General features: G+C 37.7%; 1 protein-coding gene across 1 annotated transcript; it reads left to right on the plus strand.

Moving 5' to 3' along the window:
• Nucleotides 1-2,029: 2,029 nt before the first annotated feature.
• LOC579969 (protein inturned) lies at nt 2,030-25,852 on the plus strand. Its single transcript, XM_030981080.1, has 18 exons — nt 2,030-2,260; nt 3,106-3,665; nt 9,030-9,115; nt 11,091-11,336; nt 11,706-11,821; nt 12,864-13,031; nt 14,128-14,299; nt 14,654-14,707; nt 15,144-15,206; nt 16,077-16,295; nt 16,684-16,733; nt 17,231-17,332; nt 17,703-17,857; nt 18,715-18,983; nt 20,670-20,770; nt 21,518-21,707; nt 23,931-24,073; nt 24,534-25,852. The coding sequence occupies exons 1-18, from the start codon at nt 2,112-2,114 to the stop codon at nt 24,646-24,648; spliced, it is 2,958 nt and encodes a 985-aa protein (XP_030836940.1). The 5' UTR covers nt 2,030-2,111; the 3' UTR covers nt 24,649-25,852.
• Nucleotides 25,853-26,940: the final 1,088 nt, after the last annotated feature.

Here is a 26,940-nt window from a genome sequence, read left to right on the forward strand (position 1 = left end):
ATTGACAGCTCATTTCATTAATTTATCCGTTTATATCCGTTTTTATAATGTTTTCTTTATATCTTTATTTCCAAATAACAACAAGAAAAAAATTGTCATCTCATTTTCGAATTCGCAAAAAATCTGTTTAGCTTTACTTTTTTGGCAAGTGCATGAAGAAAAATATAACCATTATGATTTTTGTCATCAGGTTGCCGTAGAAAACTAGCAAAGAAATCGATTTCCATGGAAGATGATACACCTACCTTTACCTCGATGAAGTGTGAATGATATTATTCGAAAGAGAGTCCATCTGCTAGTTCAATGTCATTTATTGTCCAGACTACACTCAAGACCCTTTTCTTTCACACTTTTTTTGGAGCAGAAGTTTATCAACCTAGTATAAAAAAATGAAAGTATACAAAAACGCAGGTTTGATAGGCATTTACCGTCTGCACCGTCCATTGCGAACTTTATAGATTCGGCTTCAATAGATGTGCAGGTAGAAAGTCATGTGAGCAGGTGTTTATTCTGCCCTCGACTGCCTTTTTCTCAATTTTGTGCTATTTCTTATCGATCTGTCTACCAAGGATATCTTCTTTTTTTTCTATTCAAACTGAAGTTTGGTTTGAATATGTTTTATATACAAAATCTTCGTAACTATGTTGTGAAAAACATTAATGAAGAGGAGTCAGAGGTCTGTTTTTCAGTTTCTTTGTAGAAAATTTGACTTGTGAATTTCTTTTTCAATGTTTTCCCCTGCCCTGTTTGAAATGCAAGCTGTGATTAACTCCGTTCACATTAACTTTTGCTAGCATATTAAAGGGGTCAATTATCGTTTGGTCTACACCCGGCCCGTCTTCTATCCATATGGTCTAATAATCATTTAATCATGAATAATAATAACAATCATCAAAATTAATGATAACTAACCTAATTATGGATGGTAGACGAAATGGACGATAGAAAAATTTGGAATTAGACCGACTAGCATTTAGACCAAATGAGTGATAGACCAAATGGGTAGTAGACTTATTGGAGATTAGACCAAAATGTAAATTAGACCAAATAACTAATAGACTAAATGGTCTTTAGACCAAATGACTAATAGACTAAATGGTCTTTAGACCAAATGATAAGTAGGCGAAATGTTTATTGGTTCATGTGGATATTAGACGCGCTGGGTGTAGACCATATGGGAACAGACCGATTGGGTAGTAGACGAACTAGTTATAGAGCAAACGGTTGTTAATGAGTAGGCTAAGTTGTGTCTATAGTTGACAATATTTTTTTAGATTTTTCAGCTAGCACTCACTAGCCAGTAAAGTCTAGATACGTATCTGGTCCGGTGATGGCGCTATACGACAATGGGAATCATGGGCATGAGATTCGAGCGAAATTGAAGTTGCAACCAAACATGCTTTTGCGTGGGGGGGGGGGGGGGGGGGGGATCTCTTTGTCGAATCTGTTTTTTTTCCCCTATATCTTTTGCAAGCTTCATTCAAAGGGGGGAGCATCAACAAAAAAGGGTACCTTCAAAGGGAAACATCAAAGCGAAAATATACAATTTTGGGACATTTGTGTATACCCTGTTTTGTGATTTTTATATCTATTTCTCTCTTTAAATGGTCCAAAATACTGCTTAAGCATCATACTTTGCAGTTGGATGAAGATACATTTGCATGCGAGCCCCCCCCCCAAAAAAAAAGACTGAAAAGACCTTTAATAAGTTACATAATTGCATCAACTATAAATGCGAGGGAGCTTAGTCGCTTTAAATTAGGACATATAATGGAGAAAGGAAAAGGGCACTTATTAGAAAAGAAAAGGAAAACGTTTCGAAATAAAATGGGCGTTTATCAGAGGTGAAAAGGAGTCCTCATCAGAGGTGAAATTGGGGACATTTATTTCATTACGTCCTTCGTTTTTAAACTGCTTCATGTCATATTTTGGGGGGCTTATTTTTGTGATTTCTGAGAGTTCTTGATCTTACCACTCAGCTAAAAAGTATGTCGCCCTCATGTGTTTTCATTGTGTAACATGTAAACAAGATGGCGGGGAATACTATCGTACATAGTCAAACTTCTTGACTCTTCGTGACTTGTTTAAAATCAAGGAAAGTGTCCAAGAAAATGGATGGCTCAAGGAGGAAAGCCAATGTTCGTGTGAAATATTCCGGAGAATCTGTGCCGAAACCGAAAATGCCAACTCCTGAAATAGTCGTTGATCATGAGCCTGAAGATGACACTGCTTCCGATGCGGAATACAGCGACGATAGCGAGTAGGTTCACCAGTCATGACGAGTGGTCCGGTAGAGCCTGGCACGCCCACGGCTCCGGCGGGCGCGGGCCTTGGGCTCCAGTACTGGCTCTGCAACTCTATATAAAATGGTGGGGGGGGGGGGGGGGGAGGAGGAATTTAAGATAAAATGTATAGGGTTACTTCTTTTTACTTCAGTAGTTTTAATAGTTTCATTAAGGAGAGCCCTACGTCTGCACACCTACATAAATCATTAAAATTAAATGATTTTTGGTCATTTCACTTTAGTTACTTGGAAGTTGGATTGAAGTCTTTTGGTTTTGTTGACAAGAATTCTCTTGCATATTTCTCAAAAATGTGCTTGATCTCATCTAACCTGGTCAGACATAAGTGTTGTGTATATTGAGATATTGTCTTATTCCTCATAATCTAGTAAGAGAGTAAGTGTGCCCAAAAATTTTGTACAAAAATACTCTACTAATTCAATCAAAAACATTTTAATTTTTACAAGAAAGGGTGGTAGTGTTGTGTCATGATTACGTTATAGTTGCAACACGCTAACCAAAGCAATGCACTCATTCAGTTACGTTGACTTGTTCAACTTAAAAGATAACAATCTGTGCATTCTAGACTCAGATGCATTGTACATAAGTAGAAAATGTATTGGATCTGAAAATGGCAATGCTAGAGACTCGTCAGCATGAATATTTGAGCTCCACACATTGTCTACATCTAGACCTACTTCATCATTATATTGTTATTGTTGATAATTAACCAGCACTTTAACATTGAATGAGATAATCGTTTATTGTCGGGTGTACAGGCTAACTTTCTATCTTCTTCTATCTCCTTTATTTTGTTTCGCAGTGCTCTTGAACCAGCCTGGAGCAACTCGGTTCATAAAGACTCTGGAGAACTTTTCTACTTGGAAGCAGGAAAACCGGTATTATCGCCTCGGGAAACCAACAAGGGTTCCACAACTCCAAAAGACACAACTCCTGGCAAAACCAACAGGAAAGGCATTGCCCAGCTACAGAAGGTCCTCAAAGTTTCAAAGAGCAGAGACTCTACCCCTCAGTCGTCGCCCAACGGAAGCCGGTTCTTCTCACGGACTCCTCCCGGGAGCAACCACAAGCTGCGGAGGTCATCTCCCGGGTCACAGTCCAACGGGGGCACACCAGTCAAGGAAGTCATTCTGAAAGTAGGGACTTCACCTCCAGGAAGCCCTAAGGATACCCTGAGCATTAGACTCCAGGGATGGTTGGGGATCGTCCCAGGGAAGGGCGCAACGGACCTTCTGTCAGGGAGTGTCATGGGGAATGGTAGAGAACACAAGAATGGAGGACCAGTGCGTGTGGATGACAGATTAATGGTTAGAGGACTTCTTCCACAGGGTGCTGCTATGAAATCAGCGGAAATTGAGATTGGTAAGTTTTCTACTGCTTTGGTTTTGTTTTGTTACTTGAGTGTTGTGTGTAATTTAATTGTTAAGGTATGGGGCAAGTACAAGTAGAATTGCACTCTCCAGTGATTATTACAATATTGTTTGTTATCTGCATTATTGTATCTTTTACTGAATAGAGCACAAAACTTTGCACCCTGAAGTGTACATTATAAGCGATTTATTGAATTGAAGGTACAAATATTGTGCCTGTATCATTTAAACTTTGAGCTTTTTTATTCACTCTGCAGTCTGCAGTTCCTTTTATAAAGCATTATGAAATGTTGACATATTTAAATTTACATTACATACATGTAGTATGTCATACTTGTACATCTCTCTTCTTACTCTTACTTTCCTTTTCATTTGCTGCTATGCTCTTTGATTTATGTATCCCATTTGTTACTTGATCATGAAGTCCAGTTGTACATGTAACTCTGTCTTTTTTAACATGATAAAATTTGTGTTATAATTAAATGTATATACTTTCAAGTCGGAGTAATCTCTCTGTAAACATGGATGTACCAGGATAGTTTCTGTAATATTGATTTATTTTGCAATCATATCTGTACTTTGTAGTTTTGTACCAATAAATTTCATTTTCTACAAGAGTTTTTTTTTTTTATAAAAATAATTAAAAACTTAATTTAAAAAAATAAATTCTAAAGCAAAGACATGAGCGATTTAAACTTGTTTGCGTCGCCAAGGTAGATGTTTTTCATTAATAGACCAGTTCACGGTTAGCACCTTACTGCAATGACCCCAAATATCCACAGATCTTCAAAACATGAAGAGGTTCCACTTTGTACATTTTGAAATAATCACTCCTATAGCGATGGAGGTGCTTTAAAAATAGCCTTTGTTCCCCCTTTTTCAAAGAATACTTTCACCTGTGTACCATGGAGTGCACTGAATGTGCATGAATAATGTTACATAATTTTCATGAGCACGTTTCCAGTATTTCGTCTCCGTGTATTTCAAAATTTGTTCTGCAATGACCTTTATCTGCTCATGCTCAGACTGCAACCGTGAACTGGCTTATTGACAGTAAAGTAACGTATCATTGAAAATGAGAAAGCAGTAAATTTAGTATACGGGCAGGTCCAAGCTATTTGGATTGTGACGTACGGGACATTTAGAGACTTTAAACAAGAAATAACAACAGATGAAATTATTTATATGGCTATCTTTTGGTATGAGTCTGTGGCTATTATGGGCTAGTTCATTTGTGGTCCCGTACGTCACGCAGCACATTAATTACAATAAAAATTAATTAAAAAATTGGTCAGAACTAAAACTTTCCACAAATGAACTTGTAGAGATATGAGTGTGAGGTATTGTGAATGGATATTTGAAAGCGTGTTCACTCGTCACACAACATAACTCTTATTTTTATTTTAGCTACGAGGAAACAAGGTTGCACTGACAATAAAATACATGAAAGAAAGTATTCCCTTTTCGTTATGTTTATTGGGTACTGATGAGGCTGGCCGTACACTTGCAAAGTGTAGCCAAGCACAAGCCGAAGAATCGGAATGACAATGCATAAATGGTAAATGTGAATATTGCACGGAGATTACATAATGATCAATGATGATAATGAACATGAATAAATGCGATGTACATAAATAGAGCTTACGACAATAGTAGAAATGAAGTCGAAAGTCCAATGAAGATGAAGAGAGTTGAGAACGAAGGAAGGGGCTCACGCGATGATGTGCGGAGGCTTGATGGCGGAAACGCGACTTCGTTGACGTGGTTGAAGAACCGTTCAGTTCAGTTCAGTTTATTTTATTTTTGCACGGCGCCAACTTCAGCCAAAGGCTGTTCTTCTGTTGGTCCGTGAAGAACGCGATGTCGTCGCCGACGCTCATGATGATGATGAATGTAGATGGAGCTCTCGCGCGAGAATGGAAGAGATGAGAAGAGATGTGTGGCGCTCGATGACGAAAGTAGTGAGTCGCTTGATGTCGGAGGCCAAAGTGGAAAATGCAGACATCAAAGCCGGTAGTGGTGCTGAGCAGTGAGTCGCTCGATTGATGAGCCGAACTTTGAAGGTGAATGTTTAGATGAGCTGCGGTGAGTCGAGCTCATGTGGGTGAAAGACTACCGGTGAAGAAACTGGCAGCTCCCAGCGGATAACCAAGCACCATATATGTCGGAACTAGATTTAACTGTTCCACTGGAAGACTGCAGCCCGACGAACACGGCAGAGAAAGTGAAGATGTGCCGATAGAAGTGATAGGCACAGTAGAATCAAGCCCGGAGAGGAAATCATGCAGAGACGTGTTGACTCAACTGAGATGTAAGCAGGAGTTGTTGACTCGACCAAGTTGGAAGCGGGAGTGAAGAAAACCTCGTGGTGATGAAAATACGCGGGTGAAGGAATGCGCGGAACCACGGTGCTCGATTGGAAGGAAAAACACACGTGGTCCGAATAATGAATATAAATAAGTACCGTGATGGAAAAATACTGGAGACATGAATGTACGGAGAAAGTAGGGCGAATGTAAGAGCCGCTACAAACTAACCCATAATAGCCACAGACTCATACCAAAAGATAGCCATATAAATAATTTCATCTGTTGTTATTTCTTGTTTAAAGTCTCTAAATGTCCCGTACGTCACAATCCAAATAGCTTGGACCTGCCCACACATGTACATGTACATGTACATGTACTGTGTCTGTATACAGAAGATTGACTTATAAGAGAAGGTTGAGTTCTGGGAAATGGTGACAATTAATTTGTGAGCATTATCATTGTTATTATGCAAGTGTGGAAGAACATCAGATGTTCCCTGAAAAGCATGGCTCTTCTAATGCCTTAATATTCTAAATATGGCATGTACATGTAACAGCATAAAATTGGGACAGATTTTTATGCCACATGTTCGTGTAGTCCCATATATCTTCTGGGTACAGTGCAAGACTGGGCCAAATGTCTTATCATTTTGATAATTCCAGAACCTTGCAGTACACACCAATACTAGATGATCAACCTTTTCTCATCGATTCCACACCGTTTCTTTCACAATACAATCGCATGACTTTGATTTTTTTGTTGATTTAAAAAAAAAAAAAAATCTTTTTGATCAAAGATGTAGTTGAGGTCATGAGAATATAAATTCTGGAGGTGTAAAGATTATCATAAGAAAAGATATGAAGGATACAAACAAAGATTAACATATAGAAGGTAGAGAGAGACAATGATTGGATAAAAACGAAGAATAAAGTAAAGATAGATGGAGAGGGAGAAAAATACATGTACAGTAGCTGTACTGTGAAAAAACGTACACTGTAGAACTTAGAAGATAGAACAAGGGTAAACAAAACTCAATATGAGCTTCGAATGTGTTTGGATCACTGATATTGATGGTCTTAGGTTTAAGCTACAGCAACAAATCTTGAATTTACAACAAAAAGAATGATGTAGTACACTGTAGCTTAAAACTTTGTATACATGTAAGTAAGAAAAATCCACTTTTAAGATGTTTGAAGAAAACGATACTTTAACAGTTAACACACAAGCCTATGGAAGTGATTTCAATCCTTGGAGGCTTTATTTTGTCAGAAGTATGTAAAGAGCTCCCATATTAAAGTCCTTGCTAAAATGGGTTTGGCTTGGCAAGGTTTACTAGTAATCTGTAAATGCACTCTCAGAACTCAGTAGAGCTGAAATGCAATCAGACTGAAGAGCATTATTACTGTAATACAAAGAACAAACTCAACCATGAAGGAATGAATAGAGGAAGCCCTGTCTGTCCCACTCAGTGTTCATTGTAGTGTACCACTTTATGTGATGGTTGGTGTGAGTGGAAACTGAATTAGCATTATCCACACTGATGTACATGTACTACTTTACTTAGAGGCTTATACATACAATTACATGTAGTTTGCATAGTATCAAAACAGTAGTGTACAACATGTAACTATTCTTGACATATAGTTACTTGCAAATGTCAGTTTAATAATGTAATGTATGCACTGTGCATTGCCCCTCCCCCCCTTTTTGTAGGCACTTTAAAAAGTTATATGTAGATACATGTCCATGTAGTTCTTAAAGGGATCCGGTAACTTTGTCTTAGATCCTTTAGAAATAATCCTTGATTTACATGTAGCTCATGCTGCAATGATAATTATAAACCTTTAGGTCAGTCAGGAACTCCATGACTTTTACAAGCCGATCGCCTGTCTTATCATCAAGATATTAATGATTGGAATTACAAACTTTGAAAACCGTTCGCTGAATGGTTTTCATAACACTACAGTCTATTGGAGAAAAAGAGTATGGTAAAACCGGTCACTCAAAGATTTTTACTTTTTTGAAACACTTCTTGATCATTTTGAAGCACGATTTTCTTAGGGCTTCAATATTACACCATATCACAGACACTGGTAACATGTAGGACCGTGTATCTCAGATTTAACATTGTTAAACAATCCCTTTAAAGATACAAAGGTGTGATTGCTCCATGCACAGCTTGTCATGTGATATCGATAATGAGGATCTTATCACTCCCGGTCATTTTTTAAAGAGTTTTATTTAAGTACTTACCACAATAACTTGAAAAGTATTGAAAGCGAATCAAACCAAACTTGGATAAATTATACAAGTACATGTACATTATGAGCACTTAAGCATGCAAGTAAGGAAGAAGTGATTATATTTTTGGTGGTATCAAGATCAAAGGTTATAAGTCACAGGGTCGTAAAAGTGTCAAGAATCCTAGAAAATACATTGTTACCACATAACTTCAAAAAATCATTGAAGCCATTCAAAGTTTCAAACCAAACTTTAATGAAGTATGTACTGTATGAGCATGCAAGAATGAACTTACATGTATTAGATTGTTGGTATTTAAAGAGGTCACAAACCTGTTACAAAAGTGTTAAAAATCCCAGAAAATTTCTTATTACTGTGACAATTTTTGTTGTTGAATGAACCAATATTGATCAAACTTGGCTCAAGTATGAAAAACCACTGAAGAAATTAAATGATAAGCATTCGGGTCTGTGAGGTCAGATGTCAGAAGGTCACAGGAATACATGTACACTGTAGGAGAAGGCTTTAATATTACAGATGCAGTCGCATTCATCTTGTTGAAATTGGCATTTTACCGTTCATCCCACTTTTGTTGGGTGTATATATGTGTACATGTACATATGTGTGTGTGTGTGTGTCTCTCTCTCTCTCTCTCTCTCTCTCCCTCTCTCTCTTTCTCTCTCTCTCTCTCTCTCTCTCTAATTGTACTTCATCATCTCCCTGTCTTTCTTTCTTAACTCTCTACTCTCCCTTTCCGTTTTCCCTCTCTCACTCTTTCATTTTGTATCTGTGTTTGTCCATCATAGGTGATGTAATCTCAGCCATCAATGGTGTACCTGTCTCCTACTCATCAGCTGAAGCTGTGCTCAATTCTATGGAACCTGTCAAACAGGTAAGATCTACAAGGGGAGTTCCCCATTACATGCAAGATTGAATTTTGTTGACCTTCTTCCAATTCTTTGAAAGTTCATGAGATTGAATTTCTTTGTTTAGTGCAAATTTGTTCCCATGTCATTGTAATTGACCTTCAGTCAAGTGGGCTACTTGTGTTGTACCAATCATGGTAATACACTCAGATTTCAGATCATTTCTGATTAAGTTTCTCTATTTGTTACTTTCCTTATAGAATCAGGAAACGTAATTTAGTTCATTTAAAGACAGTGTTACTGAATAGTCCATTTTCGTAATGTAATCAAATTTAATGCACAAATCTCTGTTAAGTGCCTCGATACAAATAATTTCAATTACCTGTTACTCATAATAGTATTTCAATAGTGGTATCAGAATGCGAATTGCATACAGTGTACATTACGTGTGGCTAGGGAGGACAAGCCATTATGTTTGTCCTACCTAGCAACAATTAATGTCCATGAAATGCAATTATTTGTAACGGGTGAATGATATAAGTTATAACCGGGCATAAAGATTTGTGCATTAAATTTGATTATATTAACAAATGGTCTATTCAAATTCAAATTTAAGTTCACTTTATTCAATACTTTCATTAAAAATATACAAAGGAAAACAAACATATAAAAGTTATAATATAATACATGTATTGTATTGTATTGTATTGTATTTATTAAACTTCATTGATGTACATCAATATTCTGTTTATAATCATATAACACAAGTGGAGAAGACATGAGGAACAAGGGGAAAACATTCTAAATATGTACATTAATGAAAGTATTTGGAGACTACATGTAGACAGGAAGGCCGATGATATCAAACAAGCAACAGATTGTTATGAAAGATTGTTTCATATGTTTAAAGTACACGTACATATATACATGTACATTATGCATGAACATTGACCTGATATGTCTAGATATGATCAATTATATGCATTATACATGTAGTTCATGCAGGAATGCCAACTGACAATTTAATCATTCAATCAGCCCACTTCCTATACATTTACACGACTGAATTATCTTCATTGTTGTATGTATAGTATGGCTCTCCACATGACTGAGCCTCTATAGCATAAAGCCACAGCAGTTTATTGTCAGTTGACTTTGAGTGAATAATCCTGCCATCCATTGGGCTCTGTACTATTCAGTTGCTCTTGGCATTTCATTTAAAATTAGATTTGTGGAAAGGTCATTGGAGTGTACATAATGAATGTCAAGGTAGTGAAGGTAGATTAATACAGTGCAGTGCATACATAGTTATGCAGTACTGATGCATATATGATGTAAAGTGAATGCACTCTTATATGACTGTATAATTATGTATGCAGACAGTGTCTCAGACAATTATTTGTACACCTGTAAATCAATGATTCAAAGGAGGCTAAAACAGTAATTAATCAATATTTCATTTATTGACTGATTACTTGTATAGTGGATAACAGGTCCCTTTTGTACCAAAACAGATTAAAAAACATAAATTAAAACATTTTTTGATTTTTTTTCTTCTTACAAATATGTGCTTTATTGCCCCCCCCCCAACTGTTTGTACACTTTTTGGGTTAGAAACTGTTGCATACTGTGTATTTAAACATGGGAAATATACATTTAAATAAGAGTTTTGTGTGAAGAATACTAGTTTACCCTTTACACATGTATGTTGATGTATATCCAGTTGTATGTTAATTTTTTTTTAATGCACAAAGATGTCTGTTCTTATTATTTACTAGTTAAACGTACATGGAGTAATTCTCCAAATTTGGGTAATTCAATAAACAATCGGATTCCAAATATCTTTGAAGGCTTCATATCAGTGGCTAGAATCAAAGGATCTATTTTACTTTCACCAAAATTATGCCCAGTCTCAAATTCAAATTCACAATGCCTTTTCATATTGCAATCTGTGATGATCCTTCTGTTTAACCTATCACAACCGATATTCTTGCTTCCCAGGTGAGGTTATCTGTGGAGAGAGCCCCCTCATGGAATGGACAGATCCCCTCCCCCGTGGTCTGCCGTCCTCCTAACGGCACCCTGGTCAAGATGCTCAACAACATCGCTGAGGCAGCAAGCAAACAGCAGGATCAGCAGCAGCAAGGGAAAGAGGAGGGGAATCCCCACACCAGTCCTGGGGATGATGTGCCATGTGCTATCATGTATCTCACCCTGGTGAGGGACTCTGACAGCGATGATGCCCAGGTAACTACGTGAACAAAGCATACATGTTCGTTACAAAGGATGTGGGCTTGGAAGTTCAAATTGCTTGCAAAATATTTACCCTGAAATCAAGCAACTGCAGAGGAAGGGAGGGGGAAGGAGAGGGAGAGAGGGAAAGAGGAGAGAGAGGGAAAGAGAGAGAGAAAGAAAACTAGAAATAGAAGGAGAAAGAAAAGGGAAAGAGATTAGAATAGGAAGGTGAGAAATTGAATTATATAGAAAGGATTGAGAAGCTATATAATGTCATAGCGAGAGGAAGAATGAGCTGTCCTACCAATGGTAGCAAAATCTTTGTTTTGTGTATCTCCTTCTAACCTTTCTCACACTTTTCATCCCGTGTTACCCCTACAGGAGGTATTGTACAAATACCCTTCTTCCAGTGCATCAACCAAGTTCAAGGATATCAATGGTCTTTTCATTACCCTAGGGGATATGCTCATGAACATCACTGGAAGCAAAATCACATGGTAAGGAGTAGCTATAAATATTGATCTAATTATTGTCATCGCGTCTTTGTCGTCGATGTTGTCATTTAATCATCAAATTCAAATTCAAATCAAATTCAAAATTTATTGTCCAATGATTGGAAATTTGTTCCGTTGCATGTTAGTACAAGATAACAGATTATAAACATCAATAAGATACAAATGGATAGTACAGAATAATACATTTGACTTGAACATAGGTAAAACAAAAACAAAAACACAAAATGTGATAGTTATATTATATCATCCTGATCATCATTATTACATTCTTATTCCTTGCTTGCACTTTGTCATAGATTACTGGTACTGTTTGATATATCAGCATGAAAGTTCACAGTGTTTGAATGGGTTATATGATGTCCCATGGAAAATGAAGGGCCTTTTATTGTTAGGTGTATTGAAAGCAAGGGTTTTGCTTTGAATCCATGCTTGTTAAATAATTACTTGTAAAAAAAAGATCAAAATGCTCAATATATTACTCATTGCAGATCTAGTATCGAAAATAATATCGCTAGTGACATTCGTTTGTCTCGCAATGTATGGTCAACAAGGGATCTAAAAGATAACGACATTTCGTGTGCCGCTGCTATACTTCGTCGGGTGAAAAAATATATTGTTTTATATTCTATGGGTGGACCGGCGGACAAATAATTAGAACAATAACGGACAAGGCCTATTGGTCGAAGCACACAGGTGCTCAACCAATCAATGAGTCGTTGGCTCGGCTCGCCTGCCAGGCAAGAACAATGGCGTGCTCAACCAATCGATGCGGGCTGGCTGGACAGGGAGTGTAATGGTGACGTATCGTACGCATCCAAAATTCGGGGATATCGATCAAAATGGCGGCAAATATCCTTTAAATTCAATTTATTTGTTTAATGATATCTTAATCCACTATGGATCTGTTGCACTTTTGATACTGCTTTTATTGTAGCCTCCAAACTGTGAAATAGTTCCTTTCAAATTAGTTAACCTGTATCCATGAATAAATGTATTTCATCTCATGTGCATTGTATTCCCTCAGTACATCTCTTGAGGTGGGGGATGAGTTGGTGCATGTTGGTTATCACAAGTGGGGCTCCGAGCTGCTGGTCCTGGCCTTCCCAGCATGCTTTGCCTCCAAACACACAGTGCAATGTATGGTCCAACAACTAGCAAGGCTACTCAACTTCATGTTCCTCTCACTCAATAGGTAAGCTTACAAAGGCACCAGAAAGTTCGGCCATTTTGTATTTTATATTTGAACACAATTATGTTATTGTCTGCTTTCAGTTTGATTCTGGCTACACAATTAGCATGCTTCAGTTTGACTACTGTCAAACCCAAGACTTTCTCATGCATGGAATATGTTTACTCTTGGAGTGGTTTGCAGTTGTTTCCTGGTACCATGCTAAGCAGTGATTATATAATAACATTGATTTTTTTGCTGTTCAGGGGAGTTTCTTGCTGCACGGACAGCCAATGTTTACCAATACTCAAAAGTTTCTAGTTTTAGAATATAGAAATATTTGTTGTTAACTTTTTTTTTGTATTCATTCTCTCTGCAAGATTATGAATAAATCTGAAGTATATTGATATTATGAATAAGTATAGTTGTACCAAATATGTGCACAACACAAATTTTGTAGTTACCACGGTTGAACTTTGTGGTGTTCACCTCCATGTCAGAGCTCCATGTATCATCTAGAGTAACCTCCAATGCCTTTTAAAGGGATCCAGTGACTTTGTCTTTAATCCTTTAAAAAAATACTTGATTTAGCTCATGCAATGATAATTATAAACCTTAAGGTCAGTCAGGAACCCCATGACTTCTACAGGCCGATCGTCTGTCTGATTATCAAGATATTTATGATTGAAATTCAAGATCAAATTTTGCGTTTACCAAATGGTTTTCATAACACTACAGTCTATTGGGGAAAACGAGTATGGTAAAACCGGTCACTAAAAGGTTTTTACTTTTTTGAGGCACTTCTTGATCATTTTGTATTAAGCGCTAAATAAAATAAAATATTATTATTATTATTATTTTGAAGCGCAATTTTTTTAGGGCTTCAATATTACACAATATCATAGACACTGATAACCCGTAGGGCCATGCATCTCAGATTTAACATTGTTAAAGGATGCCTTTAAGAAAACTCACTTGTCCACATTGAGCACTTTTTGTGGTTTTAGACAAGCTTCTCACAAATTGTAGGATCTAGGCTGTTCCATGTGCGCTAAAGTATGACTTTTTCAAGGAGTTATAGTTGTAATAATGCATTTTCCTTCTCTCCTTATCTGTAAAGGGCATTTTCGGAGAGGAGAAACCACCAGAGACTAGACCACCTGTTTGCCTTGCTCTTCCATCAAGTCTTGGTAGACAGGAGTCAGCTAGAACCCAGGAAGAAGCATAAAGAAGACATCTTCCTTCAGATGTTACCTGGTGTTAGGTGGCTCAATCTGCCTGATCAAGATAAGGTATGTCTGCCCTGTGAGCTAATTCTGATGTCATTCATAGGAATGAACTGTCTGTCCCCATTATTGCTATTCAGCTATCACAGATGACTTGATAAAGGTCTTATTACATATGGGATTTAAGAACAAGTGCCACATTCATTTTTGAAAATTGATTGCAATTTATTATTTTACTCATTTATTTATTTTGGTTCATGCACTATGATACAAAATGTGTTAACAAAAGGCATAATTTGAAAAAATAATTATCATCTTTGATTTTGATTATTTGTATTATATGAAGTAAATTGAATTACTTTAGTGATTTGTCTCATGCAACATACTTGAATGTAAGAGCCAAAACTTTATCTTTTACAGCTCAATGTTGACTGTTGCCTTAGTGAACTAGAAGCCGCAGATTTTGCAGATTTGGTAAGCCCAAAACATTAGGTGTGATAAGACTTATTTGAAACATAATGAAATAATTCATAGTAGTTGTAATGTGGTGGTGATGGTGAGGGTGTCACATTTATTGTTACCTTCAAAAACCTATCCAGTCAGGCTACTGGTTGCTGGTGTATGGTGCATTGAATTGAATTGATATCTTTATTTATACATGGTTAAAAAAAGCCCAAACAGTTACCAGACTGTTTGTGGAGTCATGAAAGTTAAATATTAAGGAAGAATGCAAAGATATGTTAAAGAAATTTTGATTGGAGCATAGTTCTAAGCTGGTATTGAAAGAATCTCAGGGAAGCCAGCTTAGATGTTTACATTATAGAACTGTAAAGTGAATGATGCCAGAATAAAGATACACCCAGAGATGATTTCTTCCATCCAATGAATTTTGATTGTTTTTCTTTTCCAGTGTGACAGGCATTTTGACTACAGGAGACCATATGTGATATTGGGATCCTGTTTGTTATATAAGGTAAGCTTACTTCAATACAGTAGTTGCAGTCAGAGCATAATACTGATTATGAATACTTTTTAAAACATCTTCAGAAAGTGCATTCATATAATGCCCTTCTCAAGCTCTGATGGGCACAGTCTAAAATGCAGAAACTTCATGCAGTTTCTGAAGGGTGTTGATATCTCTCAGTGTTAGCTTCTCTGTATAGTTAGTTAGACTGTTCGACCAGGGATTATTTGCAAGAAAATAAGAAATGTCACCTGACAACATAACATTGCTTCATTGGTTAAATATTATAAGGGGAGGGGCTGTATGCAAGTATACTCATTGATTCATTTGTTCCAGTTACAGATAATTGATACTTTCTGCAGAGATGCCAACCAGTACGATTTTATTGTACTTAGTACGATAGTAAGAGTGAAATAGGATGATACGATATTGCCTCTTGAAATAAGATTTTTTTTCTTTCTTTTTTTTCCTCCATTTTTCAACAAAAAAAGATAAAAAAGATGTTAAAAACCATGAAAGCTGTGTGAAACAAGTAAACCCCGCAACCCCAACAGAAACTTTGCTTTATAATTTTCTCATCAACTGTTAATGAAAGAGCAAACATATTTACTTGACCATTCTTACCAGTAAAAACATTTTTCTGAAGTTTTATTGGTCCGGTGCCAACGGGCCCAGTGGTATTGTCGAGTTTTCTAGAAAATCTGATTTTTTAGGATATTCAGTCTGTTTTGTTTTTTGTGTCAAGAGGTTGGCATCTCTGATTCTGCACATCCCATTAGATTTTGCAGCATCTTTTTTTATTTCTTTCAATGATAACTTATTGCCTGTATATGGAACCCCCTTGTGGATTACTATTTCTGACTTGCTTGTCCATCACAGGGCTACATTCTTGCCAATCACTTGCCAGTGGACGACCTGATGGATGTCCACCTCTATGTCCAGTACTACAGCCTTAGCTCACTGTCCACTCAGCAGGCAGTCGGTCAGCTGGTCATCTGGAGAGAAGTCTTCCCAACGCGCCGGGTCCAGCCCATCGAAGCGCCCCACCCTGGCTACACAGAACCCCAGGGGAGATGGTTTCTGTTAATCGTCGGCTTGGTGAGTCCGGTGGAGTACAGATTTTCTCTGTGAAACTATATAAGAGCAACTAAGTAGACATGTGTCAAAAGGAAAACTCATAAGACAAGTTCACTGTCTTGCACAATTGTTTTGGACCCGCTGTAGTAACTCTTTTTAGGAGTCAGGATTGCATACAACAACACTGTGGTTTTGGTTGTTATCTTGATATTAATGTTTTATAAATAAGGTTATCTGTGTAGATAAGTAGGTATTTTGTAGTTCATATACCTTCATTTTATTTGTGTTTTAAGAAATGAAATACATTCCTGGTTTTCCCTATCTGTTCCGTCACTCTGCACATATGGTAATTACGGTCTACTTAATTTTGATTAATTGAAACCCAATTCCATGATATTTCTCTCCATAGAAACACTCTGTACTGTGTGTGCTACTAGAAGCAGGGGGATGTGCGTCACCGTAAGTAACCATTCTAATCAAATAATTAACCATCTTATTATTCCTCTCACAAGTATGTCCATATCCATTAGTGAGGATGTAGTGCTGAGGAATCAACTTAGGTTCTCATTTGCAGTGCATGCATGTTGGTGCATTTAAAACTTGTTGTTGGTGCACATGAAATATTTTTGTGCGTGTTCTACTACCCAATTTTGATAAATCCTACACAACTTTATATTTGATACATGTTTCTTTGTATCGTGCAACAATATATTGTGGTTTGTATAACATATCAATAATAACGCTAGTTTTTAATAAATTTGTTGTTATTTGACAAAGGCTTATAGCCACAACTTCAAATATATTTGTATCTCCTATGGTTGTTTTATTATTTCTTTTTCACTTAGTTACCTATACATGTGCTAGAAATGTCTCCCTGTGTATTATCTTAGCAAGTCCCTCCTTATTCTCCATGTAATGAAATCTTTATTTTCTTTTCCGATCATTTTTGGATGTAGATGTGAAGGTGTTGTGTACCCTGATGAGTTCTATGTGGATCAAAGCAGAGCAACTCTTCTTCATCTTGAAACCCTGGATGTTCCATCAGCTTGTGAAGAAAGGTGATTTGCCCACACAAGTACACGTATCATTCTAAATAAAGGGCTTGTTCCCACAAGGCCATGGATCTTTGTGCAAAGAACAGTGTAATTTACAGTCTACCAAGCTTTTTATTGAATCGTAGTGATTTTTGTGAGGTAGTCATTGTAGGACTGCATCCTACTGAACTCTGTACAAAGTAGTTCTGATCTTAAAAGTGGGGAAACAAATAGCAGAAGTGGATATCAGTTATTTACATTCATTAACGATGTACGGACAGAATGTGATTCCTAATGGAATCATTTATTAGTTTTTCATACTCTGTTGGTCTTTAGCTCTGAAAAAGGTCTTGTTGGATATTTGCCCCTTATTTTAACTTGTTGTTTCTTGCAGATTAAAAGTACCCCCCATCCCAGCGCTCTCCTGTGCGGACTGGCTCTTCCCCAGCCCTAGGAGGGGTAGCTTTGATAGCAGTGTTCCTCCTAGACCCCACCCTGACTCACCCATGCTCAGCAAGTTACACAGCCAGTCACAGACACCACTCAAAGGTAAGCTCTCCCAGCTCTGAGGCTCAGAGGAATCCCCTCAGATAGGATGTAAGATAGAGGTCCCATGTACATAGTAAAGGTTGTGTGGTCTAGTGGATACGTCATCATCACATGGTTCACAGTTCGAGTCCCGCCGCGGCACTGATGTCCTTTGGCAAGACATTAGTTTACTTTTGTCACTCTCCACCTGGTAGAAGAAAATGGGTACCCTGGAGGGAGAAATTTCTTGAATGTTCTAACGCTGTATTATGGTGGCTCAGCTACAGCCAAGGTAAACTATGTTCCTAATGAATCAATAATCTGGGAAGGTGAATATAAGATGCTCAGATTCAGATAATTTGGTTACTATCCTGCATACATGGCATGTCATGCACTTGGTAAAGCCATAATTGACATCAGCTATAATTGGTGGAAGGATGTCTGAGTATGCATAAACCCCAAAGTGATGAAAAAGAAGACTCTGTTTCCCATTATAACAAACACCATCGATCAGTCTAAAAGTCCCTGCTGTCATTAAAGGGAGTCACGCATCAGTTTCCATGTGCAGAAGGCCATAATTCGCTGACACCAGACTTGGTGGAAAAACCATTAATGGGAGTACAAATCTGCACACAGCAAACCCGTTGGCCGGTCAAGAATTACCCCCTTATCTCTTGGAGAGTCTAGCTTCGGATCCCCCTTCGGATCGGGTGAGGGAAAAGCAAAGCATTACATAAGGTCGAATGGTCATAAAACTCAAGGCTAACCCTGGTGATTGACAACACCTGTTATTGGGTAAACATCGATCGGTGTTTAATTCCCCATGAGAGCTGACTACTGAGTGTCTCTAATCACCCGCCCTCTGTTGTCTTCCCTAGGTAAGAAACCAGAGAGTCCACACATGCCCCACAAGCGATCCAGCTCCCCTACCCCACCGGTCTCCTTCCTCTCTGTCAGCCCCAACCCCTCACGGAAGCCCACGTCCACCTCCAGCCGGACCGAGTCGGACAACGAGAGTGACTCCACCAGCCCTCACAACTCCAGGACGAACAGTACTCAGTCTTCCCCCTCCACGACCAGGCGTAGTGATTCACGTAAGGAATCAGATGCTTCCATTGGCTCGGTTGGCAGCAGTGAGATATACAGGGTAAGATCATGCACTCAACTTCTCTTTCATGCACTCAACTTCTCTTTCATGCACTCAACTTCTTTTTCATGCACTCAACTTCTCTTTCATGCTCTCAACTTCTCTTTCATGCTCTCTTATAAATTGACAGGTTTAGGACAAGACCAAGGACAATTGGTTGTTAGACTTAAAACTGAATGCACTACTCATAGCTACTTGCGCCCTCTTTATAGCAAACAATGCCTAATTGATGACCATTATTCCCCATGATCCTCTTTTTCTTTTGTTAATTGAGAGCTGATTTGATGAGATAACCACCTGTCAGTGACCATGGAGGGATGTCTAATCCCTCCTGGCCAAAGTAGTGCAGTGGGGCTTTAATACATACCCTACCAAGGATTGAGTCAACAGTAATCATGAAACATAAAATGCTTCAGAGCATAAACAGCAGAAAGTGTTACATCACTTCATTATTTGTGTCCATTTTATTACATTACAGAAGTCAATTTTTTTTTAAAGCACTAAATCTTCTGGTAAGGTGCCGAAGCATTCAAGGAATTTCTTCGTACCAGTACCCATTGATCGAGTGTGGCAAATATTGACTAACTATTGTCAAAGGATGTTGGTGCTGTTTTATGGATTCAAACCCTACATCCTGTAACCAATAGTTCATTGTCCTATCTTGATGACCACAGCACCTCTGCATAATAAACATCTGTGTGTATTAAAGGTAATACAAAGTTTTGGGAAATTTTGAAAACTGGCTGGTTAGTGATTCTTTTCAATTTGGAAATATTTGGATGCCCCTGTGGATGGATTATAAGCACTAGAAAATTTTGCCCCTAAAACACTTCTGCTTTCGAGAAAAATTGAATATCAAAATTTCGATATTTTCAAATAGCGCCTACCGCCATACAATGGTAGCTGCGACAATGAAAATCTCAGAATATGTAGTTGTGATATATATTTTCCAAATGGAAATAGCCAGTCGGTCGATTTTAGTCAAGAAACATTGTTTTATAGCTAAATTAATATCTTGACCTTGAGAGGGAGCTACACAACAAAAAGAGAATTAATTATTTACAATTTACTTTACTCATCACTTTAGACTTGATTTCAACCGCGACAACAATCACTGAATACAGTAGGATCGCATATGTTTCCAATATGTTCATTTGAACCAAATTCATGGCCCCATACCAAAACTTTGTAATACCTTTAATCTATTCATATTTTGTGACACATGCTCTTTCATTTGCAACTGTCCTTGTGTAAAGGTAAGTTATCAATGCTGCCAATTGGAACAAGGAAATTAGATTCATTCATCCCTTCAGGCCATTAATGCAAAAATATAATAACCTATAGGTGTCGTAGTTGAGTGGTGTAAGCACTTGACTTGAAATGCAAAGGTTGTGGGTTCAATCCCCAAAAGGCACATTTGTCCTTTGGCAAGGCATTAATCTATATTTGCCACTCTATACCCAGGAGAGAAATGGGACCTGGTAGCATGACAAAAGCCTCTGTGTTAGTAATTGCCATATGCCCTCACAATGACCATATGGTAGAAATACTCCCCAGGGAGTGGAGATGGTGCACATTGTGCGTGAATGAATCCGATGGCCGGGGTAATACTATCTGTAAAATGCCTAGAGACCATATTTTGTATAAATCCAGATTATTATTCTTAATTTGTTGACTGTGCTGTAGGCTGTACGTAGAGGCCGTCTGATCCCTGATCCCTACTCTATGGGTGTGATGCAGAGGGCTCGGGAAGAGACTTCATCACCGGATTACTTCACAGCAACCAAGTGAGTATGGGTCAAAGGTCATGCTTTTCAAATGTCAAATTATGTACATTGTGATGCTTTAACGATCATATCTGCATTTGATTTTTTTGAAATTTGAAGGAAAACACTCTAGATTATTTTTGAATTACTAGGGAATTTTATTCATGTATCCTGTTTTCACAAGTTTTTAAGAAATGTTCATATCAAAAGTAGTCATGATTAATACATCACTAGCATAGAAATATGTGGAGTCAAGTTGGTAAAACTTACCATTAGGAAGCACAATTCTATATGTGTATATATATTGACCGTTTCCTTTGAATTTGAATTTTATTTGGTTTACACCTCACTTGACCACACATACATCATTGAACCTCATGATAAGCAATTCATAGTAACTTTTAGAGAGCTTTCTCAAGATGCATTCCCACTTCAAAAAGCTTTGAATTCTTTTGAACCAAACACCCTTTACATTTTTCTCTTTCTCCAAGCTCTCTATCCTCCTCTCCTCCTTGCCTATCCCTTTCTTCCTTTCTTACTTTCTTCCTTTCTTCTAGTTATAATGTATATTATGTATTTGTGTATGCGAGCTTACCCATTACAAGCTCTGCTTCTTCCTTGTAATACAAGTTCTTTAATTATATTTATGTTCCTACGTATAAATTGTATTGTTTGAACAGATGTCAAATATGTTGTCAAATTGAATGGAAGAAAAATATATGTTCATTTGAATCTTACTCCATTTCACCCGCCCCCATTTTAATGTAGACTAACGAGTGGGCGTGACAACACCATGTTCCACTACGTGCACCTGGACCCTGCAGCAGGTATCCTGATCACCCCTACGAGGTCCGACCTAGCCTTCCTGGGAGGGGTCATCCACAGTCAGCTGGTGGATAACTTCCAGCAGTGCTGTAAGGTCATCAGGCAACAACTCACTCTCCATGCTCATCTTAGGGTGAGTTGGGAATCTCTCATGCTCCAGTAGCAAGTGCAACTAATACTAATAGTGCACCGGGGATAATACGCATCCCTGAGGTACACCAGTACTGATGGAACGAACACATGAGATTAGCTTTCCTATTTTTACCTGCTGACACCTTGCTTCTGTACTTCATAATGATAATAATATTCGGTTCTTGTATACCGCATATCACGTTATACAACGTCTCTATGCGCTTCCAAAGAGCTTTGGAAATTATTACCCTAGCTTTAGCTCCGGCAGTCGTAATCAGCGTACAGTACATTTCAAGGAATAATCCTACCATGTACCCATTTACCTCACCTGAGTAGAACGTGGCAAATGTATAATAATATCTTGCCAAAGGACATTAGTGGCGCGGTGGGACTCGAACTGTGGACCTTGTGATCCACAGTCCAGGGACATATCCACTCGGCCACGACACCTCTTCTTCATACATACCGTATTTGCCGGCGTAAAGGCCGCAGTATTTTTGGAAGAGAAAATATCAAAAAGTCAGGGTGCGTCAAAACCAGCCCGAATTTGCACATATGGGACTAGATCTACGAACGGTACAATAACTATACATTTCCACACATCTTACCAACAATTTTATCTTGCATTGTTGACATGAAGACAAAAATAAACTTCCAAAAACAACATCTGCCGATAAATCTTGATCTAAGTTCCTGCCAATGCATTACAAAAGTAAAAGAAGGGCCCATTTAGCGGAGCTGCAGCGAAGCATCCAGCACGTGAAGTCGCTATTTTGAATCCATTTCAATACACAAGAGAGAGGCGCAATGTATACATCACAGAAAACTCCATATGCTAGCATCAGTGCGGGATGGCCGAGCTGTCTAAGGCGCTGATTTTAGTCACATCGACAATTGTACGCAAGAGATCAAATCTCGACTTCGACAATTTTTTTTTTTTTTTTTTTTTTTTTTTAAATGTCAAAATCGGGGGTGCGGCCTATACGGCGCTGCAGCCTTATCGCCGGCAAGTACGGTATGTATTTATCACAACATCAACAACAACAGCAACAATAACCTCATGATAACAACAATATAAAAAAAAATTGTAGATACTAAGGCCATGTAAAAAAATATACATGTTTAGCGTTCCCCCCCGCTTCCTTTTTGGGGGCCGCCTCCCCCTTTTTTTCTTCTTTTTTTGAAAATTTTTTTTTGAATTTTTTTTTTTTTAAAGAAAAAAAAGCATGAAAAACACTGCTAAAATGGCTCTATTTCTGATTTATATGTGAATATGCATGTGACACTAGCCTATAATCTAGGCGGAGTGCCGAGCTTTTTTCTTTGCTGCTAGACTAACCCTAAGCAGAACGTCTGATACGGCGAGACTACGAACCGTGAGTCGCGAAGCGGCTCACCGCCTATAATCACCGGTCTAGCTTTAGTCGTTGTTTTTTTTATTATCGACATTGAATCCGTGCCAGTTTTCGTACGAAAAACTGCCACGGATTCAAGGTCGATAATAAAAAAACATCGACTAAAGCTAGACCAGTGATTATAGGCGGTGCGCGGCTCACGGTTCGTAGTCTCGCCGTATCAGACGTTCTGCTTAAGGTTAGTCTAGCAGCAAAGGAAAAATCTCGGCACTCCGCCTAGATTATAGGCTAATGTGACACCTGTTCTAAACATTTTTACATAATAGCAGTGAAGGGATGGTCCTTTATCTACCTGAGGAACTGTATATTTTGTCCTCTTTCTTTGTCCGTTATATTCATAGTGTATATACCTCTAGCTTATCTTAATTTTAAGGTTTACATTCAGATTTTTTTGTTTTTGTTTTTTTGAGGCCGCCATCCTTGTCAAGCTTTGCTTATGATTGCGGTCTCCTGCACTTTTCCAACAGAATAGTTTGGTTAATACTTTAAATTTATGATTATATGTTATGGAAACATTAAGTTTTGTTATTATATGTACATATATTATGTAAAAAAAACAAAATATTTTGACATGAAGAAATTATTGTTTATTTATGTTGTATTATACCTTACATTTATATGTTCTTTGTTATTCAGTTATATTTTATATGGAAAAAAATGCAGAAATAAAATCAAATCAAATAGATCAGGACACCGAAAGAACAAAGAAAAACTTGAAGACTTTGGTTTCTTTTCAGTTTTATAGTGTTGAGAAATTAATATAGTCTCCTGTTTAATAACCAATAAATTTGTTTTCTTCCTCCTGACAGCCCAAAGATCAGCTGAGTGGTAAAACAGTTCTAAGATGTGATGCTCTCACCGTTCTACGAGAGTTTGGAGTCTCTTTCAGATGTCATCCTGAGAACTGGCCAGAGAAGAAGCAGCCACCCTCCATTAAATACTGGGTTGTTGGGTGAGTAGCCATCATTCTAACTTTCTCATTCATTCCAAATGTTGGCTTGAGTTGTTGTGTTTAAAAGTGTGCCTCTGAACAATGTTAACAATTTGGCATGTGTTTTTGTGTTTAAAAGTTTTCCACTGAACAATGACATGTACATAAAATGCAGGTCTCGACACTAATAGGGGCTCAGTAAACACGGGTCCCCACATTAGATGTGTGGACACCCACATTTGAAAGCTTGAACAAAGGGCCAATGCAAACAGACTCTAAAAATGTCAATCTGGCCCCCTCTGAACAAAAGTTACATGTAGCATGAATCCCTAATAAACCTATCAGTATAAAGTTACAATAATTTTTTAGACAATCGATGTAGGTATCCTAACGATTTTGTTTAAAGCTGCAAGAGAATGATTATTGAATTATAAAGTTGAGATGAACATTGATTTCACTTTCTGTCTCTTTTTGAATGCAGGAGATTGATCAAAGGACCGAGGGGACCCAAGGAGTGCTATGTATGCTATCATGACAGCACCACACAGAACACTCTGGAGCTGGCCTTCAAACTGGTGTTTGGTGTTGGTTCATGATGAAGGAATATGGAACATCCATCAGCACTCTTCTCTTTTGTGAGGTTGTCATGGTGATGACAGAAGATGTTATTGTCTTACGCACCTAACGGAAGGATGACACTGAAATCCTGAGTCTACAATGTAGTTGCTTTGATGCTGCTTTGCAGAATTACAATGTTTTGATATGGCTCAAGATTCCAACAGCGTCCAATGTTTGGGAATATTCTGCTGTTCAGTGTCACTGAATTATTCTGGTGTTTAGTATCACACAATGACACCGAGAAGTATTGTGTCGCAACCAACATTGGTGTGCAGGTTTCAGAATTACACCAATGAGCTCTATCACATTATTATGTTGGTGTTCCATGTCACAGAATAACACCTAGATGTGTTGTGTGACGGACTTGCAACAGTGTTGACACCAACACCAAGATGTGGTGTCACAGACAAGCACTGGTGAACAGTGTTTCAGATTTACAGTGTGTGCTTTGTCACAGAATTATACTGGTGTTTGGTGTCACCACAGCGTATTGTGTCACAGACTTGCAATGGTGTTCCATTTTTTGAAATTACATAGGTGTTCTGTGTCAAAGAATAATTGAATTACAAATTCCACCAAGATATATTGTCTCAGACTTGCACTGGTTTGCAAAGTCATAATTACTCTAATGTACTTTTGTGCACACTTACATTTGTGGGCTGTGTCACAGAATTGTACCAGCACCAATATCGCAAAATTATGCTGGTGTCTCATGTCACAGACTCTACATTGATTTATAACGATGTACATGTTTAACAGGATTACACCATAATGCTTTGTCAGAGGAGTACTATAGTGTATGATGTTGCAAGATATATGCCATTGTGCTTCATGGCAAGATTACATCATCTATTTGCTGTGTGATACATGTAAAACTATGAGTAGGTGTATCTGGTATATATATCTTATCAAGAATGATATAATACTAAGAGGGGAAAGCTATCATTTGAGAGATAGTAATCAAAACCTGGTTGGATTGGTGAATACTCGGAAGTAAAGAGTTTATCTATAAGTCTTGTTGATTAAAGGGATCATTTAACCATGTTAAATCTGAGGTGCACGGCCCTACGTGATATCAGTGTCTGTGTGATATGGTGGTATATTGAAGATTGCACTTCAAAATGATCAAGAAGTGCCTCAAAAAAGTAAAAACCTTTGAGTGACCGGTTTTACCATACTCGTTTTCCCCAATAGACTGTGATGTTATGAAACGGTTTTCAAAATTTGTAATTCCAATCATAAATATCTTGATATCAGACAGGCGATCAGCTTGTAAAAGGCATGGGGTTCCTGACTGACCTAAAGGTTTATAATTATCAATAATATATGGTTTAATAATATATATATCTGTAAAGTGCTTTGAGAGGGCCTTCGGTCCTGAAAGCGCTATATAAGAACTAGCTATTATTATTATTATTATTGCAGCATGAGCTAAATCAAGGATTTTTTTTTTAAGGATCTAAGACAAAGTTACTGAATCCCTTTAATGAATGTCCTGGGAAGGACAATGATTCAACACTATATGAATCACCATCTTAATATATGTAAAGCAACTTTTGCACAATAGGGTTTTGAAGATATTATGCAGAAGATCATTTATGTAGAGTCTTTTGCAGCTTCCTGATCTGAATGTTAATTTTAAGAAGCTATTGAGTCACAGAGGATGTCATTAGATGTGCTACAAGCAATAAGTCATGAACTTGACTATAATTTTATATGATCTATGATGACTCACAAACAATTAAATTATTTTGGTGGTTTTGATGACTAGTTTGATAAATTCATAGGAGCTATCTTGTGCTGAGACCACTGAAAATCTTACAATATGGTGCTACATGTGGTGCTTGACACAACTAATAAATTAGTGATAGAATGTGAGAATAGTATAATAAACTGAGCTAAGGAGGAATGATTTAGGGATATGGGCCCTGGTTCATGAAACTTGTTATTGATAACAAGATATAATAACTGTTATAAGCTACTGAAACCATGGCATTTGATTGGCTGAGAGCAAATTTGCCTTATAAATTTAGCATTTGTAATTGATGAAAAGTTTTACGAAACAGGGCCAAGATGTTGGTTAGAGATGATGTAAGATAAGTATGATCCACATGCAACTAACTCAAAGTGCTGTGTACCAGGAATATTTTATAATTTATCAGTGTGCGTATCGAACAAATTAATAGGGATACAAGTTTACAGGAAATACTTGTAATGCACTGAAACTCCCCTCCAATTGCCTATTCAGCTGCATGTATTTTTTTATTGAT

This window comes from Strongylocentrotus purpuratus, unplaced genomic scaffold (genome assembly GCF_000002235.5).
Source record: "Strongylocentrotus purpuratus isolate Spur 01 unplaced genomic scaffold, Spur_5.0 spur5_scaffold_11, whole genome shotgun sequence".
Classification (NCBI taxonomy): Eukaryota; Metazoa; Echinodermata; class Echinoidea; order Camarodonta; family Strongylocentrotidae; genus Strongylocentrotus; species Strongylocentrotus purpuratus.

Coding starts and splice junctions, on each gene's coding strand:
- LOC579969 (XM_030981080.1), top strand. CDS start 2,112: ATGGATGGCTCAAGGAGGAAAGCCAATGTTCGTGTGAAATATTCCGGA. Junction 9,116..11,090: donor CTATGGAACCTGTCAAACAG/GTAAGATCTACA, acceptor CTTGCTTCCCAG/GTGAGGTTATCTGTGGAGAG. Junction 16,734..17,230: donor GCAGGGGGATGTGCGTCACC/GTAAGTAACCAT, acceptor TTTTGGATGTAG/ATGTGAAGGTGTTGTGTACC.